Source organism: Pholcus phalangioides, unplaced genomic scaffold (assembly GCF_987345545.1).
Source record: "Pholcus phalangioides strain wild (caught in Gottingen) unplaced genomic scaffold, Ppha-v1.0 ptg000039l_1, whole genome shotgun sequence".
Lineage (NCBI taxonomy): Eukaryota > Metazoa > Arthropoda > Arachnida > Araneae > Pholcidae > Pholcus > Pholcus phalangioides.
In genome coordinates this window covers 4,785,090-4,806,968 of record NW_028301625.1, presented here as the reverse complement: position 1 = coordinate 4,806,968, position 21,879 = coordinate 4,785,090, and the positions used below count along the sequence as shown (strand labels likewise).

The 21,879-nt window shown below is 35.2% G+C and overlaps 1 protein-coding gene across 4 annotated transcripts in view; it reads right to left on the bottom strand.

The window, feature by feature from the left end:
* Positions 1–2,607: 2,607 nt before the first annotated feature.
* The window catches only part of LOC149065476 (acyl-CoA-binding domain-containing protein 5-like), a 65,219-nt gene continuing 45,947 nt past the window's right edge, over positions 2,608–21,879 (bottom strand). For 2 of the 4 annotated variants that reach the window (XM_089253968.1, XM_089253969.1), the window contains exons 6-10: positions 10,196–10,284; positions 6,850–7,042; positions 4,517–4,725; positions 4,224–4,348; positions 2,608–3,099 (exon numbers count right to left, since the gene is read on the bottom strand). In XM_089253968.1, the coding sequence (XP_089110094.1) occupies positions 3,090–3,099; positions 4,224–4,348; positions 4,517–4,725; positions 6,850–7,042; positions 10,196–10,284 (626 nt within the window). In that variant the 3' untranslated portion in view covers positions 2,608–3,089. The remainder of the gene's footprint in view (positions 3,100–4,223; positions 4,349–4,516; positions 4,726–6,849; positions 7,043–10,195; positions 10,285–21,879) is intronic. The other 2 variants (XM_089253966.1, XM_089253967.1) reach the window with 1 other exon arrangement.

Sequence of the window (21,879 nt, the reverse complement as noted above, 5' to 3'; positions counted from 1 at the left end):
CTTCTGTTATCAAACTTTAAACAAAAACTGACTCCGCCCTCCGGACAGTTAATCTGACAGGCTGGGGGGGGGGATGGAAATATGTTCTTAAGTGAAGTATCGTTACAAATGTGTGTGTTTGGTCTCGGCATTGCACAAATAAAAGGGTTTTTAAGGAAGCAAGATATCTAGGAATTGCCAAAATACAAGGCATCAAGTTAGGCGAGATGTATTGCCATTGCCGCTGTAAAGTTAATAAGACCAAAGTATAATTTCAACAGTATGCAAGATTCAAAAAAACTGGTGTGGCTTTCTTTTAAACCGAGCACAATTTCCCGGTCTATCGGCACGTACAATTTACTACCGAATGAATTGTGCCGGAAGTGTGCATGTCTATAACCTAACAGTCTGATTGAGTATTTTCAAACTAGGAGTGAAGTGTAGTGATTGAATATTTGTACCCTTGTAGGACTGTTGCTCTTTGTGGCAGAATTTTTAACGGGGAGATCAACTCGCGTTCACGCCACGAAGTTGGGAACCACAGTAAACCAACGTCACTGGTGGGGGCACGAACCTGAGTGCTCGCGATGCAAGTCCGTCACTATGACCAAACGACCGCGCGGCGGCTAAACGGGTGTGGCTTGGCTGGCATTCTATAGAGCAGTGATTCTCAACCATTTTCACTCCAAAAAAGGCCCCATTTGAATCTCATTTTCTTCTCGCCCCCCAGTCTTATCCAGGGCCTCTACCCTCATCCAAGAGTGAGACCCTTTCTACTTATCGAATTGAATTTAATTAAAACAACATATAACAACAAAAATTTAAAAAATGAAACCTTAGGCCAGGCACAGACGCAGAAAGTAGGTGATAAACCACTCCCAAGAGCCAAATTTTATGGGAAAAATAGGTCTGTGAAATACGGGACGTTCCGAAGAACTTACCACTGCAAATCACAGTGGATTAAAATGAATTCCATGAAAAACTTTCAACATGACAAACGAGGTGATCATTCATATCGGGCCTGTAGCCAAATATTTATTTCGGGGGGGGGGGGGACCAAAGTGATAGAACAATAGATATAAGCATGTTATTCTCCGTATGTACCAGTCATTTTCCAACATTTCGGGGGGGGGGGGCGGACCCTTACAGCCTTGATTTATAACTATGACAATATTTATAATGTGAGAAAGTAATTTTAATCCTTGATTTCAGTAAAGAATAAAAGTTTAGGTAGGCTTTCTTAAAACTACAAGACTATAGAAAATATCAAGGCAGCCAAAACTTCGGGGAAATATGGGTCATCTGATCACCCTACTTGCAAATTACATAATGAGATTTGGTGACTAAATAAAAATATTGACCTCACATATTTTCTCATGTTCAAAATTTTTTGTTTTCGTGTAATACAATTCAATTCCCTGCGATTTGCCTCGGTCCTTTATTCCCAGCTAGTTGGAAAAAATACAATCCCTTCACGTAAAGGTTTTTGGCAATAAATTGGTATGACATGTATTTGAAGTATATGTGATAAATTTCAAAAACTGGTTACCTTGCTAGCATGCTAGAAATAGAAAGGGAGAAAAGGATGAGTGCAGTAGATTTCTCTTTTGTGATCAACCATATCTTTCTTCTATGTATTCTCTTTCCCTCTCATATGTACAGGAAGTCTCAAAATTGAATAGCAAGAAAACGGTGACAATATTCAAGTCTTTCTTGCAGAATATAAATGTGCGAAGGCGGGAATTTTTTTTAGTTTGCTTTCTTTTGGGCAGTACATAATTTCTCACCAACAGATGGCACTATGTCAATCATTGGAATCACATCCAGATGTTCTTAAAATATCCACTGTCAGCTGCAACCACGTCTCAATCGACAGTCAAGTATGACATTAACGGTGACATTCTCCAAAGTCTTTATTGGAATGGGATTTCACATTCTAGCACGGGTTCAAGCACAGCCAGAATCGATACAATTCGATATTTACGATACAATTTGATATCTATACTACCAGAAGTGGCTGCTGTGTTTGAGAATTGTATGGAAACATTACGAGGCAACAATTCATAGCATTCTGTGTGTTGATGACTTGCTCAATAAGCATGCAACTGCAGTTTTGTAGGCCGATCTGTTTGGACATATGATAATATTCTGAACGGAGTGAATGTTTACTAGTCATGGCAGACTGCCACTGCCCTACAAAATCCTCTGTAACACTACCAGTTCGTTAGAATTTCTCGAACAACTGTTTTGTCACATTCTGATGTAGACCATTCTTGACGTTAAATTTGCTCTAGAAGCATCTTGTCATTGTTGTACTCTCACCCAATCAGTGGTGTTCCAAAAAAAAAAAAAATTTTTTTTTCCTTCAAATAATACACCATCTTCACACTCTACTAATACTGGAATCGAAACAACATTTCAGTTGTGCTGATCATCCTCTGATTACTAGAACCTATATTTAATTTTTCCACAATTCATCTAGCTCAAACAATAGATCAGGAGCCGCCTAGCGGCCAAAAAACAAAACTCAATATCAGGAGTGCTCAAAAACAATATATAATCCTCTACTTACAAATACTATATTGGTTTGAAATTGACAAGATTCAAGTGAATGAAAAGCAATAAAACTAAATATATATATTTTTTAATTTTCAACATGTAAAATTTTTCAATAAAATTATACAAATATTGCCTTTACATAACATTTGACGCCATCAGCATGCTTCAAGTTTACATATGATACAGTAAATTGAAAGAGAAAGCAAATATAGTACACAATAAAATCATAAACCTCATTTACACTTTCATGACTATCAAATGCTCTCATAAAAAAAAAGACAGTTCTCTTCGATGAAAAAATAAAATAAATGATCTTAGCTTAGTTATCACAACTTTCAGAAAGAATTGCAGAAAATATAACATTAATAAGCAATCATTCTGAATGAAAACTCAATGAGTTTCATTTGACAAAAAGAATATTTTTACTGGAAATGTTATATTTTCATATTCATGGATCTAAATCAATCACAACAGTGTCTATGTCAAATGACCACCCATGTTTCCAAAAATAGTTCACCAAATCATACAGAAGAACCTTACCAGGATCATTTTCAGAGCCCCCTGAAATAAATTCATAACATAAATTAAACAGTAGAAAAACATGTCAAAGTACAAATATGAAAAAAGAAAAAACTGCTGGTCAATAAAATTGCAACATCAAGATTATAACAAAGCCAAACTGAGATCATCAAGATAACAAAGCCAAACTGAGATCATCAAGATAACAAAGCCAAACTGAGATCATCAAGATAACAAAGCCCAAACTGAGTCTTTTAAATACGTTACAGCACAAGGCTCAAATGAATAAAATTGTAGATACTTCAGACATCAAGAATAGATAGTGATGAGTATTACGAGTGGCCATTCAGGGATATGGATAAATGCTGCTATGTTTAGAGGCAAAGAGACTCTAGATGACATCATGGGAATATATTCCATTGCACTAGGCTATATGCATTCTAAGTTAATCTGCTGTCGCTACTGATGGTTCTTATTAGACAACTCACTCCTCAATCTGGAATCGGAGGCTTTTGATCAAAGATCATGCCAAGGGAGAAGTTAAACATTCTAGGCATCAAGATGTCAGACATTGGCCTCACTATGTGATCACATTGTCCTGTTGGTTGGTAGCCACTAAAGGGTTCTGCAGATATGGAACCCAGGCTATAACATCCACAATTTTTTCTAATTTTTTGCAGCATAGGTTAGTTGATATCTAACATGGTTAACAGACCTAGCAAACTGCAAATTTTTCAAGTTGGTTTGTAGACAGTTTTTTCATTGTTGTTAGAGCAGTTTGCTGATAAGGGCAAAAATCCCTTTCATATATGGTAAAGATAATTGTAAATATGGTGGGCAGAGAGTTTTTATTACTTTGGATTTTTTCTCCTGGGTGATAATTTAAAGGCGTACAAAGATATCGATCTGTGGGTGTTGGCTTTCAGTGCACTTGATGTTCTGAAGAGAATTACATACTTTTATTGGTTGTACATCATGTTTAATTAAGGTGAAAATTAAGAACATTTTCATTTTAAAAACAATTAATTTAGTTACAATGAGTCAGCCACTAATTTAAGAAAAAAGTATAAAACATTTAAAACTGATTGATGATCCATGATAATGAAATCACTCCATTGATAATGAAACAAAGAAGAAAAAAAAAAAGAGTATGACAATGACTTCACCTACGACGTCTTTTTTGAATTATATGAAGCAGCCAATTGGCAATGAAAGGCCATATCACTATTAAAATAGCAGCCCTTGGGGGTATTCCGAAAACTGATGAAAAAGAGTTTTTGACTGTGGACACCTGAAATAATTTTTACACATTTATTTTCCAATCAAACTTTTTATTTGATAACATTAATTTGAAAATAGCATTAATATGCAATTTATAAGCATAAGTCTTATAAAGTTGCATTACACATAACAAATAAAAAGCATTTACAAGAATAATATCAGCACTTTTCATGCTTACACAAGAATTATGACTTTTTTCTTGCAACAAGGCTTCCAATGAATCTAATCGGCTGACAACCTGGTCCATTGTATGCTGCAAGCGTATTACAGCAAAGGCCAGTTGTTCACTAACATCTGTGGATGATTCAAGATTATCACCATTTCTCCGTCCACCTCCCCCTCCATTTGCTGAAGAGCTTGGATTATGAAATGCAAAAGCTTCTCCACCTAAGATTACAAAAAAATTCTGTATTTGTATGCGATCTATGCATACTTATTATGCACATAATAATAGTTTACATGAAAAATATTAGTGCGGGGGAATCGAATAAAATTTTTAACAGGTTAATCAAAATATTTTAATTGATTAATCAAATTGGAATCAAATAATTTTTGTAACTAAAAATATTAAATTGATGCTATGAAAAAATATATTTTATTCATTTCTCTCTCCCCCATGCACCTATTCACTAGATGTAAACTAATATATGAATAGATTAAAAAATTAAGACTGCCTGCTTTAAGCAATTTAATATGCTGAATATATATTTGTCAATCCTCGAATTTCTTCCACTTAGATCTTGACGAATTTTTAAAACTGTTTTTTTAGGTTAGTCACTGATTTTGAAACTACTTTTGATCATACTGTCGCCAGTGCCATCTTAATGCATGGGCCCACGCAAGCACAGCCCGAGGGCCTGAAGTGCAGAGGGGCCTCATGATAGAGATCTGTTGTAGATTTTTGAGATTAAGCACGTGAATTGGTAGACACGCATTTCTAGTCAGATAGGGGGGTCATCAGAAAAATCTATTTACCCAGAAGACCATGATGTTCTTAACATGGCCCTGACTGTTGTTTTTAATCCTAGAAACTTCTCCCAAATGGTTCTTGTGTGGAGAGGAACTGATACGTCCAAGAATACGAGAAATTGCTATTCACAGTGGAGACAATAAATTTTGGTCTTGTGTTCTGAAATTCCCAGCAAACTCAATTCGAAACTGAAATAATCAGTTTTCATTAACTTGACTTGTATTTTCACATGACGAAAAATTTTATCAAAATATTGATCCAAATACAGACGTGCCAACTTTTGGAATCCAGAAACCCGAAGATTCTCCAGAAGGGGGTACCCCCCCCCCCCGGCACTCATAGACTCGATCAAAAAAAAAATTTCAAAATTTTTTTTCATCAATTAAGAAAAAGTTACATTCCTTTCCCTAAGGCAGGTTCTGCATTTCCCCACGAGCAGAATATAATTCCATGTCAGTCTTTCCATACAGAATAGAGAAATCACATCTACATATACTGTTCATAAAACATAAGTTTTCTTTGGTGGATGCTATCAGTGATATCTTTTCCCTGAAGACATATTTAATTGAAGGGAACAATTTAAAAACTTCAAAATACAAAGCTGCTGACGAAAAAACTTGTGTTTACCGCATGGCTGTTAATGGAATACAATAACGATTATACGGGAATTTCGGCAACCAAGGTCATACCCCTGATAAATGATCGACGATAAACATTATGTAAACAAAGTCACATCTTTGCCAGTTGCTTAAATGCGGTCACCAAGACTTTTCTATGGCTGCTTGATGGAAATGACCACGGCTGTCCTCTATGGGTGCTTTCCCTAACGACGACAGCAGTCATTCACGTCACTACAACGCGAAAGCTCGTATAAAATCTAATCTTCTGCCAAAATCCGGAGAAATTTTAACAAATCCGGAGAGTGGAAGGAAGAATGAGAAATCTGGAGTCTCCCACCTAAATCCAGAGAGTTGGCAGGTTTGCAAATACTTTTAAATTTGGTTGCTTATTCAAAATGATATACAAAGGTAGATTATTTAAGACATCTTACTGGTTTCAAGTTAAAATTAAAAACGGTGAAAAAAAAAAAAATCAAGTTAAATTAAAAACTTTTTATGCAAATTCTAATCAGATGGAGTCGATTAACTAGACTAAAATTTTTAACTGCGATTAAGAATTGATCAATTAACCAACTCCGATTAATCAGACCAGCCCTGCTGCCTGCCAGTCCAGTGGTTAGGGAGCTAGCTTCTGACTGTGCAGGTCTGGGTTCGAATCCCGGGTCGGGCATGGATATCTACTAACACTAACAAATTCCCTGGACAGATCATAACAATCTCTTAGGAATACGTGCTGACCATTTTAAATTTGATCCAGTGAGAAGAAGTAGCTCTGTCTTCTGAATTACTGCAATAAATAATGGATGCAGTAGAAATAGAAATTTTTTTGACTACCCGTTTTCTATCATGTACAAATAAAAAACCCTTTCTGCAAGATGTATCAAATGATTACACATATTCTTAGGAAAAAAAAAAAAGTACCCCGATTCCGACGATGAGCACGACTACCTCTGTTGTTTCCACCAGCTATTGGAGAAATAGAACCTCTTGATACAACTCTTTGATCTGCACCTCCCCGTGCTTCAATAACAGAAGGTCCTTTAGTTGCCTGGTGGTTTTGCGCCAGATAATAACCAGTGTCACTACTATCTTGAACCACAGCTTCAGATTGACCCTGAATAAATACATAATTTGATATAACCGGAATTATGATAAACAGAATTTCTCTTTATGAAGGCTGCTCAAGACAAGGTAATGTGTTCATGATGAAAATCCTTTAAAATAACACGATTTCCTCAAATTCTAAAAATTTTCGATATGCTATTTCATCATATATATATATATATATATATATTTATAAAATAAATAAAAAATGAAGAATTGGATGGTTTTGATATTAACGTAAAGCAGGGTTCACAAACTGGTGGTCTACAGACTTGACACAGCCTTCAAAAGCCTCATATTCAGCTTGCAGCCTATAATGTGATCAAACTTATTTTTTGGAATTTTAAATATTTAAAAAATAGGCATAAATTTGAAATAGCAAACAGTGTCTACAACTGTTAGCATCAAAGGCTCTGCAACTAACTAATTTTTCTGTTTATGTCCTGGTTCACTGAATATGGCCCACGTCTGACACACATGTAATGTTCTAGCCCTGCATTTAAGTTTACAACCTTAGTATCCAGTGTCCAGTATTTAGTATGAAATCAACTGGCACATGATATTTTGCAAAAGTACCTTTAAGGCATTCATTCAAGTACAGAACAACGTTAACATTGGAGACAAAAGACAGCAGTATTTTATCAGCAATAGGGGAAAAAAACCCATGCTAAAACCTGACACTACAGTTTTTCTCCATTTGGAAAAAGGAATAATAATGCATACATCAACGAAAAAAGTACAACTTTTGTATCCTCTCTTTTCCTTATGAGGGGAAAAAACTGGTCAAGCGGATTCAATTTCAAAGAAAAAAAAAATACATTTAACGTGTTGCAATTTTTTCATGTAAACAGGGTTTGGTGAAGGATGATACTTTTTTGTAAGCAGGGAAAGAATTCGCTGTTTATGTTTTATTACAGCTAAATGCATCGCCAGATTTATTCGAATAAATTTTTCCCTAAGCAGACAATATTCGAGCAATTAGTTAAATTTTACTTTGATGCCATATAGTCATATATCATCTGAAGTTTTTGAAAATTAATTCTCATTCATAACCTTTAGAATAGCTATTAGTAGGTTGGGATGAGTTGACTTTTCTTTGAAATGAAAATGATTAAAATTTCCTTCCTTGTCTTGCAATAAATTATAGTGAAGAAAATACCATCTCTTGGTCTATCCATTGCTTACTAATGTTTTAAAACATAATTTTGGGACATTGCAGTGCTTAAATTCATGCAGTATCTATGTTAATTTTAAGTTTAAAACTAAATTTTTCAAAAATTGACTATAAAAAAAACTGATAGCTCTACATTCAAATAACAACTGATTAAATAAAATATCTCAACTGTTCAGGATTCGTTCTAAGAATAAACTAATATTTATACAAAAATTGCCACGTTTTTAAGACAAATAAATTCAATTGGTTGAATGGTCGACACGTTTCGGCTCTTCAATGGAGAGCCGTCATCAGGACTTCGTGGTCAGAATTCACATGAATGAGTCGTGGAAGAGTGATGTTTACGTCTGGTCGTCCGAAGAGTTCGCCTTTGTATTTGCTGCGTCCGAGTGGTCTTTGGATGCGAATTGGGGAGCCATCTGTTGTAAAGTGTTGAAAGTTTCGTCACGACTGAGGTTAATAAAGCCTGTCCAAGCTGACGAAATAGGTGGTGTGTTTCTTCCATCATTAACGAGGAAATTCTGGAATGTTCTGATGAAGTATCCCTCGAGAAAATTCAATTCAGAATTGTGTGTCGCTTTTTTAAAAACAAACGCTTTATCAAAATCAAAATAATGTGAACGTTGCCAACAGTGTTGGGCAATAGCCGAATTATCTGTCCGTCCCTTCTCAACATGCTTTCGGTGTTCGAGAACTCGAATATTTAGATTTCTTCTAGTTTGGCCAATATATCCATTTTCACAATTCTTGCATGGGATGAAGTAGATACCAGATTCTTTGGAGGGTGAGATAGGATCTTTCAGATGGGAAAAGGTGAGTATATTTGTTGGCTGGAATATTGTATGGAAGTCAAATTTCTTGAAGGTAGAAGAGATCATGAAACTTGAAGAATCGAATGGAAGAACAACGGTATTAGAAAACTGTTTTGAGTCAGCTGGGAGCAGGTTCGTGGTGCATGTCTGGGTCATTTTTCTGAGGACCTTGTCGATGATAAAAGGTGAAAAACCCAGATTAGAAATCGGAGCTTAAAAACCTGGCAATTTTTGTATAAATTAAAACCAGGCAAAGTTTCTCATTTTTTGTGATAAAATAAACTAATAATTTCTAACAAATATTTGTTTGTAAAATACGACAAAACAGTGATTCATGAAAGTTAAATTTCACACCAGAAATGTGAGGGGGGATATGCAAATGTGATATTTTCTTTTTTTTCACATTGTGGCAGTTAAGTCCTGTTGGATGAGAGAGAGATAGATCAACAAAGAAATATATATATAGTTGTTTTAGATAACCTACAGTAGTTTTTTGAGATACCTATTGCATTATAAAAAAGAAAACCAAACTCTACAGGAAGCTTCTAACATGGAACATTTATTTAATGTAAATGAATTTCAATTATATTTACCATCAAATAACAGCAAAAAACAACCAATAAGTTCAACAAAGCTAATCAACTTCTTGCAATTGTTAGATGACAAATTTTTTTTTTTTTTATTACAACATTATTTCTCCGTGGATTATTTTTCTTAGCAACAGCCTATTATGGTTTAGGTCGGTTTATAACTGTTCAATATAAAGCATATATATATATTTTTTGTATTTATGTAACAAAGAAATTTTACATACAGATGGATTGTATCATGTAGTTGTAATATAAATTCTAGACTGGTATTCATAGAAAACGTGAATATACTGTTATTAGATCTTATGTCATTATTTGTATGATTGATTGTATGGTATAGATTCATTATTTTTTGAATGGTGTATCTATAACTCTTTTGAAATAACGTTTTATTTGTTTTCGGCACTTTATATATGTTATTTAATCTAGAGGACATTCTATATTGTTTCATTTCTAACCAATTATTGTTTAAGAATGAAAATTTTATTAGTCTATTTTTTCAACACAAAGGCCAATGCTGAATTTACTTCTGCATTGATAAGTACACAAATTAATGTGTTAAAATACTAAATCTGTGAAGTACTTACTCCATTTACTTGATCATAAGTATCTGAAAAATCCTCAGAGTCAGTTTCTGTGGCACCATTGTTATGATTTCCATTTACTTTTCTAGATTCTGAAAAATAAAATATCAGATTAAAGAAATAAATAGTATTTAAAGATGATGTCAATCTCCGCTGATCATATGAAAGTTTTAATAGCTGGCTGATGCGAAGATGAATTCAGGACAGAAAATTCAACTGCCTTTGCATGGAATCAGACCTATGTCCTCTCACTTATCAGATGAGCGAACTAGTATGCTACAAAGGCAACAAACCTCTCTCCTTAGAGCTTATGTGCGCAGAGCAGGACTGTACATGGACAGTGAGGTCAAAGCACACAATGCTGACACTGCCACCAGATGGTGACTTATCCAAAGATGATGTCATATATTTGATTAGCGGAGAGTGAATCTTAGAATAAGTCGCCATCTGGTGGAAGTGTCAGCACTATGAGCTTTGGCTTAAGTTAGGTCTGACTATCCATGTGCAGTCCAATTCAGCACACATGAGCTCTAAAGAGAGAGGTTCACTGTCTTTGTAGCATAGAGGGGCAGCATGCTTATCCAATACGTGAGAGGATTGGGGTGGGTTTACTGAATTTTCTTTCCGGAATTCATCTTTGCATCAGTCAGCTGTGTTGAAACCTTTGAATAAATAGTGAATATACAGGGTGCATAGATAGCAGGGCACATGACATTTTACTAGCAGGCCATTGATCCTAGAGGCATACTTCCAGTTAAAAAAAGTATCCAAATAACGTGTAGTACTCAAATATGTCATTCATGTTCAAAGGGGTTGTATAGTTATTAAAATAAGAAAATAAACTTTTATATAGTCCCCATGTGCACAAAATCCCAATTAAAAAGTTGTTGCCCTGACTCTCCTGATGAAAAAAAAAAACACATTTCTAAGTGTAATATTCTCTGAGATATTTGAACTCAAAAAATAGAGGAAAGTTGAGAAAAAACATTAAATGTGGGTAAAACGGTTTACCCGTATTTATAATGCTGTTTTCCCCCAATCCTCTTCTGTTTTTTGAAGTCTAGTCCTTCCAGAATGCTGTTTGAAATTCCATGCTTCAGAGATGCGAAACCCGCATTACAGCTCATAGATGAAACTTTGAATATCTTATTTGATCTCTGTTATTTGTAAATGTTCATTTATTATTGAAACACATATTCACTTATGTGGTGTCCTTCAATCCTGGTGTTTTCTGTGTATGCTATTATATCAGGAAAGCTTTTCTGACCCTGTATTGCAATGTCATTTCGAGTCGTCTGGCTAAGCCCTACCCTTCCTAGAAAATTTTAAACCTGATACTGAGACACCCTTGTACAAATTGAGAATCTTGTAGAAAAAATTCTGGTCATGCATACCACACTCTGACTGCTTACTTCTATAGACTACTGCCAGGTTGAGTGCAAATATTTTTTTCTTTCAATGAAAAGAAAATTTCAATAAAAATTATCTAATTAAAGCAGAGATGTCACCAACGCACTATAGTGCATCAAATACCCGGAAATTCGGAAAACTAGACAATGAATATATAAGAACCTACTTATAAGTTGGTAAATTAATCTTTTTTTTCAATGAACCTTTGGGTTGAACATGTTTTTAGAAATGAATTATTTGTTCACAAGAATACCAGTGAATGATAGAGGGGGAGAGAGAACCATACTTTAATTTAATTTTTTTTCGACACACACACTCTCTCTCTCTCCCCTCTCTCTTAACTCCTCTGATTTAGGGAATCAGGACCCAGGTAAATTAGGGTGCAGCGGCATCTCTGTGATTAGAGTGAATAAATTACAAAAATAATATTGTGAAAATTGATTACTGGTATTTTAGAATGAAATTTTTGTTTTGCCTCATGTGTGGGATGTTCATTTCTGAAAAAGAGAGAAGCTCTGCTATTTTAAAGTCAAACACACACGCACAATACCTTTATATTTTCCTCATTCATCAGCACCCCTTACTTTGGGTCCCTTTTTCCTTGGAGAGTAATTGTGCAATACCCTGCAATAATTTCTTCCCCTCTCCCCCCAACACAAAAATATAAATACACAGCCATAATGCCGCAGCAGGCAAATTGCCCAGCCAAAAAAATATGGAAGTAAAAACCCCCCCCCCCCCACCCACAATGCTCAAAAACTTATCCCTTTTGTCATTTTCCTCTAACCACCTGCAAGTGATTGAGAAAATAAGTTTTATTGATTTATGTTTGTTGCCCAATCTGTGCATCCCTTCCCTGGGAAAATTTGTCGTTTACAACTGACACCCTGCTTTTTAAGCAATCGGACAGAGCAAAATTTATAGATTACAATAGAAAAGAAAATTTTTTACCTTTTTCAAACTTTTAGTATTTAACATATTAACATATTATGGTGAAATATGCTGGTACACTTACGCATGATTTATTCAAGTAATTTTTAATTTAGACTTATCAGAGAAACTGTTAGAATTGTTAGCTTTTATCTACAACAGAACTCTTGCACATTAATTTTACGTACAGAGTACACATTTAATTTTAGTGATTTGGAATTCATCAGTAATCTATGATAATCTCCAACATAAGGTCCACATCGCCACACGACTTGAGGGGCCCTAGGAAAGGAAAATCAGACATTAGAAGGCCTCAACATCAGAAAAAATGTCTTGTTTTTTTAACAAAGATATTTTGTTTCAGTTTGAATACCCAATTATTATCAGGAGGAGTAGATGAAGAAATCAAGTTTAGCTCAAACAGCCCCTAACATTTTAAGAATGTTTCAAATGAACTTCCTCAGCGAAACTATTGTTACTTAAGCTGTTTCATTTTGGTATAAGGTTTTTAAGGTCATTTTTGAATATATGGCAATATGCTGTTATCAAATTCTTTCTTTAAAGGGAGCCATAGAAGTCATTCGTTCCTCTCTCAGACTTTTCCATAGTGACGAGTTAACCAAAATTAGCAATGAGTAAACAAAGGTTTAATAACATTGTTATCTATGAAAGATGGACAAGACCAAAAAAAAAAAACAAAAAACGATGACTTAACTGGAGTGACGATTTATTAGAGTGATGACTTAACAAGGTTTTACTATATTGTAACAAAATAAAGATAATAAAAAATATATTAATTATTATAAAATTTGGGATTTGTGTCATAAAAATGTCATGTAATTGAAGTAGTGTGGCTTATAAATGAAATATTTAACCTTTAAAAAGTATAGAGAGTAATCGAGGCCGAAAAAGGTCTTATAAATTAGGTTTCACTGTAAATATGCAGACATGCCAACATTGGCTTAAAGCTAGTCAGTAGTGATGAATGTTCAGTTTCACCATGGGGAGTACCCCCCTAGGACAACATAATCATAGTACAATAAAAAATAATCATCAAAAATTTAATATTTTTATAATTTTAATTCAAAGTTCATTAAATACAGCACCTCAGTGGCACTGAAACCTAGAGAGCTATTTTGCCACATGAACATGAACTCCCCTCACCTCCTGAAGCAACATTCTGAGTTCACAGAGTCCCTTAATAATTCATGAATATTCAATGCGATCCCAACCTGCACATGCATTTGTGAACCGTACATATGGACGTCTAGCAACCTTAGACCCCCCTCCCCCCATTCCTGTTTTCTTCATTTCAGAGCTCCTACGGCACCTATGATTAAACATTCTTTCCAACACAAATTCAGTGAGCTCGACCATGCACTATGTGAATGAAGCCAGGCCCGGACCCGTCACACTGAACCATTTAAAAACCTGCATGGGCAGTTTTGATGGAAAACAGGGTTTTGCGAGTGTTAGCATAGAGTAGAGCTAACACCTTCTATAGCGGAAAGCCTCCACGCGAAGCTTGTGATGTCACTGAAATCGTCCATCTCACCTATAGTCATTGGATATACAGAAAAAAAAAGGTAAAGATTTTGCATATGTCGGACTGCTATATCCAATGGCTACAGGTGAAATGGACGACTTCAGTGACGTCAAAGCTTCGTGCGGAGGCTTTCAGTTATAGAAGGTGCAGGTAGAGTGGTGGGTTTAGAGACGCGACTTTATATACAGATTGCCTTCCACACACAGACAAAACAGATTGGCTCAGAGTTTGTCTTCTCTCAAACTCTCTCACATGCATATTTGAGTTATGATAAAGATTAGTGCAATTTTATAAAAATAAAGTAAAACACCACAAGAAACTCAAAGACCCGATTTCCATAGTATCGATAGTATCTCCCATAGCTCTGTAGTTCATTGCGGTCGTCCGTAGAAACTATGGACAATCTGTAGCAATTGGCAACTCTGAATACGTTATCTCGGTATAAATATGAATTCCTGTTTCCGATTCTCTAAGGCTACAAAATGTAGGGAATTTGGAAACCCTATCTGTAACTGTGTAAGCTTTCTTCATGCAATTAACACAATCTTCCAGTGCATATCCCAAAATAGGTATAAAAAATTTAAAATAATTTAATTAAAATTAAAATATGGAGAAATAGGAATCCTTTGCCCAATATTAACACAATAAAGGGCCAATGATAGAGGTACTTGTTTATCTTTAGTGTTGGTGCTGTTTTAACTGTGTTTATACATAAAATTTCATACACATACCTCAAGCTTTACAACCTCTGGGAACTGATTTATAGAAGTAGTTATTCTATGACCACCCTGTTTATGTCAATTGTTATAAAAACATAAATATATTATCACATCATACAAATTCATCAATTTCAAGTCTGACTAACCACTGCTACATCTAGTTAAATTGTAATAGAAACATTTCATCAAATTGTTAGATGCTTCAAGTCTCATCAGTTTATTTTATAAAAATTTATGATTTTCTGTTAAAATGTTATTTATGGGTTCCGTTCAAACACATACAAATCAAGTTAATTCACAAATTTTAATACAAAATTTTTAAATAAAATTTCAATTGAACTGATGAAATTAAATTCAACAAAAATTTTCATCACAATTAACTGATCAATCAATCAGAACAGAGCTATTGTGTGAACCAAATATGAACTTTATATATATATAATGACATGTCCTGACTGAATGATTCATCATCGCCAAGCCGAAACCACGACTTCACCAAACACCAACTCTGGCCATATTGCTATATTGCAAATTACTGCCGTTAATGAGATGGGTTGGAAATGAAGGCACTGTCTATTGGTGGTCGTCTCAAGTTCGTTAGGGAAAATATCTTATCTATATCCTACCTCGGATTCGAACCCAGGGCCATGACAGTAACCTTCACGGTGGTAGACGAGCATCTTACCACCACGCTACTCAGGCGCTAAGCCGAAACCACTGGAGTTATGAATATGAAATTTGGTCAGTAGTTTCATTTTATGAACTGAAGACCCACTAAGAAAGAGGTTTTCGAAATTCAACCCCTAAGGGGGTTCAAAGGTTATACAGAGAAATTTTTTTTTGTGTATTTGCCTTATTCGTTGGTGTCTTCTAAATATTCTTGGGCAAAGTGGATCAACTCTTCTATACAGAGAAATCATGCCGAGCCGAAAACCACTGGAGTATTTATGAAATTTGGTCAGTAGTTTTATTTCATGTCATAAAATGACTCTAAGGTTTTTCAAAATTCGACCCTTAAGGGGGTTGAAATGCTATGTAGTGAAATCAGGCCGAGTGAAAACCCCTAACACTATAAATTTTAAATTTAGTCAGTATCTTCATTTTATGATGCAAAGACTCGCTAAGAAGGGATTTTTCAAAATTCACTCCCTAAAGGGAGGAATTTTTGGCAACAATTTGCCCAAGGAAATGTTCAGAAAAACTTATACAGATATTCAACAGTGAAAACTGATTTTTTCTTATCCAACCTCTGGGGGGTATACCACCTTCTGATTCCAATCATCCATACGTAAGAATCAATTTGTAAGAAGCACCTTAACCTCTTGAGCTGAAATAACGAATGAATTTTCTTGAGCAAACTGACAATGATGAGCTGCATTCACCAGGAATTATTGACTGTTGAATATTTTTATGGGTGGCAACACTAGCCTTCATGAGAGAAGGACGCTCATTTTATTCTCTCCAACGCCATTTCTTAATTTTTTTTTTTTAATAGCTTTTAAACGGAAGATATATTTTTTTACACAATCTTTTAAACACTTATAATATTTAATTTGAATCCTGGCCCTCAATGTTGATCCGTCTCTACCGATCATAAGCTGATGACCAGAATGGCGAAAAATAACAAAAATACTGAAGAAATGAAGATCGACGAAATATTTCGCTCTCAACGTCAACTTGACAGAACACCTCCTGACCTTGCTGATCGGTCTTCGAACAATCTTTCAAAACGTCCCAGACATAATTCATCACCTGATGTTACTCTTGCTGTCTCTGATGATGCGAATCAGAGTGACAGAGATCTACTTATAGAGCTGAGAACTTTTGCACTGCGGAATACTGGAGAGCTTGCCGATTTGTCGCGACGATTTGAATCGGTTGAAAACTCGCTGTCAAGAATTCTGATGGACTTGGAAGTGGCTAAACGAGAGAGAGATGACCTCCGTACTGAAAATGCCAAAATGGCTGCAGAAATACAAGAACTTCGTCATCGATTGGATCACGATCAAAATATAATCGAGTTAAAATCAAAAATCGACGACCTTGAAAACCGTTCTCGTCGTGATAATCTGGTGTTTTTCGGGGTTCCCTGTGATCAATCCGCTGAAACCTGGGATGTGTGTAAAGTCAAAATCAAGAACTTATGCGAAAAAGTGGGAGTGTCCCGCGTGCACATCGACAGGGCGCACAGGATAGGAAAATCTACAAGTGAAAAAGTGGCTCCGATCATCGCTCGCATACCCTCCACTGATGATCGCAATACAATCCTGCAAAAATGGAAGGATTTTAGATCCCTTGGTATATCGGTCTCCCAGGATTATTCACCGGCCGTGAGAAAGAGAAGGAGTCTGCTGAACGTTGAAAGAAAAAAGGCGGTCACACAGGGTAAGAGTGCAAAAATGTTCATGGACAAACTAATAATAGATAACGAGACTTTTATCTGTAATCCGGAATGTTCAGGCATAGTTAAAGTACAGAATTCAAATTTATAAATTATGGCCGGCCTAATTGCAATATAGATCCTTGTAATTATAATGATGAATCAAATTCTAATCAAAACTTTATAACTTTGGAAAAAATTGAATGTCCCAAAAGTGTATCAAAAAACAAGATCCCCAGAAATATTTTGCACTTTAATATTGCTGGACTGTATAACAAATATGAATGTCCTGATTTCTGGAATGATTTCACGGATTACGATTTTTTTTCACTTGTAGAGACCTGGCATACTATGGAATTTAAATTGCCAACCCAAATGCAGAATTATAAAATTATCCAAAGTTTGGCGTCTAGATCACGTATTGGTAGACCCAGTGGAGGCCTAATTTTTGGATACGATCAGAGTAAATTAACAAATATTAACATTTTAAAAATTACTAATCTTTTCATTTTTTTATCAGCTGATTATTTTGATTTTAGAAAACTCCACATTGTATCCTGCTACTTTCCGCCCTACCCCAATTTCGACAAAGATTTTGAGGACCTGTTTATTTTCATAAATACACTTAATTGTGAAAACATTATTATCATGGGTGATCTGAACGCTCGCATTGGTAATCCATATGTTCTTAATCCATCTTTCTTTGATGATGAACTCATTCATCACAGATCAAACGACCTTATCTTAAACCATAGAGGTAAGCTCTTGAATGAGCTCTGCATGTTAAATAATTTATTTATTTTGAACGGCACTTTTCCCCAAGACAACCCAGGTAATTTCACCCTCTTTAATCAAAATGGTGCTAGTGTAGTTGATTATATTATTGTATCTGCTAATGTGTACCGTCAAACAGTTGAATTTGAGGTTATCCCGAAACTCGGTTCCGACCATTTCCCTATCAGAGCAACTTTATATTTAATGGATACTAATTATTTTGCGAAACCAAATATAAATACCGGTTTTTTAAAATCCTTTTGGAATAGTGAAGATGGCTCTAAATTTGTGAACGATATCGACTCACGATTTTCCGCTGATCCAGATATCGGCACCGAAGAAATCGTTCCATTTCTGATGCAGACCGCAAGAAATCATGGGTTAATAAAAAAAATCAAGGTCATCGAGGGGCCTTAATACACGGAATGGACGCTTCGGTTGGTTCGATGTTGAGTGTCAGACTGCTAGAAGGGAGTTACGAAAAACAACCAGGATTTTGAGCAGGTGCTATAATAATCATAATTTTACGCAATACAAACTACAACGGAATGTTTATAGGTACTTATGCAATAAAAAAAAAGCGGCATATTTCAAGAACTTAAACGACCAAATTTGTTCCAGCAGAGATTCGAAATCCTTCTGGGAGGTTATCAAAAAATTCAAGAGAAAAAAATCCCTCCATTCTGAAATCAACATATCAACATGGCACAATTACTTTTCAACTGCGTTCAAAGCGAATAATAATACACCACGAATGGAACCATTAAATAATAGCTGTCGTGCAATTGACCCAATTTTGGATCCCGATATTACTTTTCATGAAGTAAAAAACGCTATTCAGAAACTAAAATGTGGGAAAGCCGCAGGTTGGGACTGCTTAAAACCCGAATTTTTTAAGTTTTTAGGAGATTCCTCCGTGATTACTCTTACAGATACCTTCAATAAAATCTATACCTCAACTAATCTACCCGAATCTTGGATCGAAATAATTATCTCCCCGATACATAAAAAGGGTGATGTTAACAATCCGGAAAATTTTAGAGCAATTTCCCTCATACCAGTAATTACAAAAATATTTACATCAATCTTAAACTCCAGACTCTATAATTGGTTAAACGTATATGACGTTCTCCTTGAGGAACAAGCAGGTTTCAGAAAGGAATATGGTTGCATGGATCAAGTGTTCGTTTTAAACTACTTCATTCAAAACAAATTAAAACGGAAGAGAGGAAAGCTGTTCTCAGCTTTTATTGACTTCAAGAGCGCATTTGATTCAGTGGACCATCAAATTCTCTGGTCGGTTCTCCAAGAGTTTAATCTTAGTGCAAAATTTGTTTCCATGCTCTCTGACATATACAAAAAAGCCGCCGCTAGGGTGCGCTGCTCATTAGGATACACTGAGTTGTTCAACATTAACTCTGGTGTTCTTCAGGGAGAAATTCTGAGTCCCATTTTGTTCTCATTGTTTTTGAATGACCTCATAATTCGCTTAAATTCTGCAGAAATAAAAGATTTGTCTTTCCCTGATGGAACACAACTCAATATCTTGCTGTACGCGGATGACGCAGTGTTACTGACGGACTCCCCTATGAATTTAAGAAGAAAAATTGATATTCTAGAGCAATTTTGTAAGGACTATAAACTAACGGTCAATGTGAACAAAACAAAAGTCTTGGTCTTCCGTAAGGGGGGGAAGAAGTCCAAAAGCGATACATTCTTCTACCAAAATAAAAAATTGGATACCGTTAATTCTTATACTTACCTCGGAATTCCCTTTTCTTCCTCTGGAACATACCATCTGGCAAAAAATCACTTCCAAGCGAAGGGTATATCTGCAATACATGCATTATGGCCTATTCTTCTTGGAGCCAAACTTAATTCCCCTTATAGCTGGTTTAAACTATTTAACGGTATGGTAACCTCTGTCTTGATCTATGGCTCACCAATTTGGTCAATGCACTACCTTCTACAACTCGACAAATGCTTCTCTTTTTTTATTAAGAAACTATTTAATTTGTCAAAATATACTCCAAATTACATATTGCGATTGGAACTCGGATATACCTCTTTATCTATTACATTTATAAAGTTGATTGTTAAATTCTGGATACGTATTCTCAAAATGCCGGACTCTAGACTTAGTAAGAAATCATATTTACACCAATATAGCAACTCGTCCACTGGGTCAAAATTTAACTGGGCTTCAGACGTCAAACTGTTACTTGAAAAATCTGGCTTTGGGTTTGTTTGGTTTGCTCAGGATCCCAACACAGCTGTTAAGTTTCTGCCACAGATTCTGCAAACACTTGTAGATCAAAATCTCCAAATTGACATGAGTGCTATGGAAAATAGTAATAACCACCCTCATTATAAGTTTCTCAAATCGCATACATTTGTTGAGGATTACATGACATCAAAAATTGATATCACAGTGAAAAGAGTCCTTTTTCAACTTAGAATAAAACATAATTCAATCTTTTTTCATGGAAAAATCTTTGCAATATCTCCCCACAATTTCTGCAATATGTGTAATCTGAACGAACTCGAAACCTGGCACCATGTTTTTTTCAACTGTTCAATCTATCGTTCATATAGACGAAAATATCTGTCTAACCTCATAAGTCATTTTGATTTGAATGGTCTCTTAAAATTATCTCATAAACAATATCATTCAATTTTCAATTTCATTGTAGCTGCTCAAAGACTAAAAAATTTTATTCTCACAGAAAGCGAGTATGCAAATGAATCCGAGACATAAATATATTTTGATGCACTCTTTGATATATATGTGTATTTTTTTTTTTTTTTTTTTCCCTATTCAAAGAATCTTATGTTCCTATTCAATGCGTTTTTGTTTTAAATATTTTTATGCATTTTTTTCTTGCTTTATTCAATATATTGTTTGTAACGTTTGTCACGAATGTAACTAACTCAGTGCAATCCTAATCCCCAATCTCAAATTGATGTATTGTCTCTCTCCCTTCAGCGTATGATATATATTCAAATGTCACCACCATTGTAATAGGCTCACGGCCTAACAATAAAAATTCTGTCTGTCTGTCTGTCTGTTGAATATTTTTATGAGACAAGTATATGTAAGTCATAGCGAGTCTATTGCTTTGGTACATTTGTTTGCATGCTTCTAGTAGCAGTTTCAATGTAATTTGCATAAAAGATGCCAAGTAGCACAGCATCTTCCGAAGTGTTTTGAGAAGTATCATACGCTTGAAAATTATTAGTATTTTAAAATAAACCCGAATATAGGTGAGGATAAATATATACACATTTACATTGTTTGAATTTGTTGCAAATACATTAGCATTATGTTGAAACACATATTTTCTTTAAAAGACTATAACTGCACAATATAATTTTGTTAAACATTATTGAAGAATATTTCGACACTAATTATGAACTATTATGTATATACACTGGTGTAAGAAATTAAGAGAATTTGCAGACTTGGTCAATTATCTCTAGAACTACTGTACCGATTTTAATGGAATTTGATATGTACATACATTGATAAAATACAAAACAAATAACCATTCAATAATTGTAATACACACGCATGATCGTGCGTAACACTCGTTGGAGTCGGAAGGTATGAAACAGCGGTTGCAGAATAAACAAAAAAATGGGTTAATAGGGGGTATGGTCCCCTCTTACAGATATACAGGTCTCGCAGCGTGATTTCATACTTGAAATAAGGCAGTTTATCATTTCCTGTGGCAATTGGTCCCACTCATTCAGCAACACTGTTTTCATTCCCTGGATGGTTCCCGGAGGGGGGTTGCGAGTTGCAATTGCCCTCCCCAGAGTGTCCCAGACATGCTCTATAGGGTTAAGGTCTGGAGATGTGGCTGGCCAATCCATCCGGCGAATATCCTCACTCTCTAGAAAATCATCGAGCAGAAGAGCTCTATGT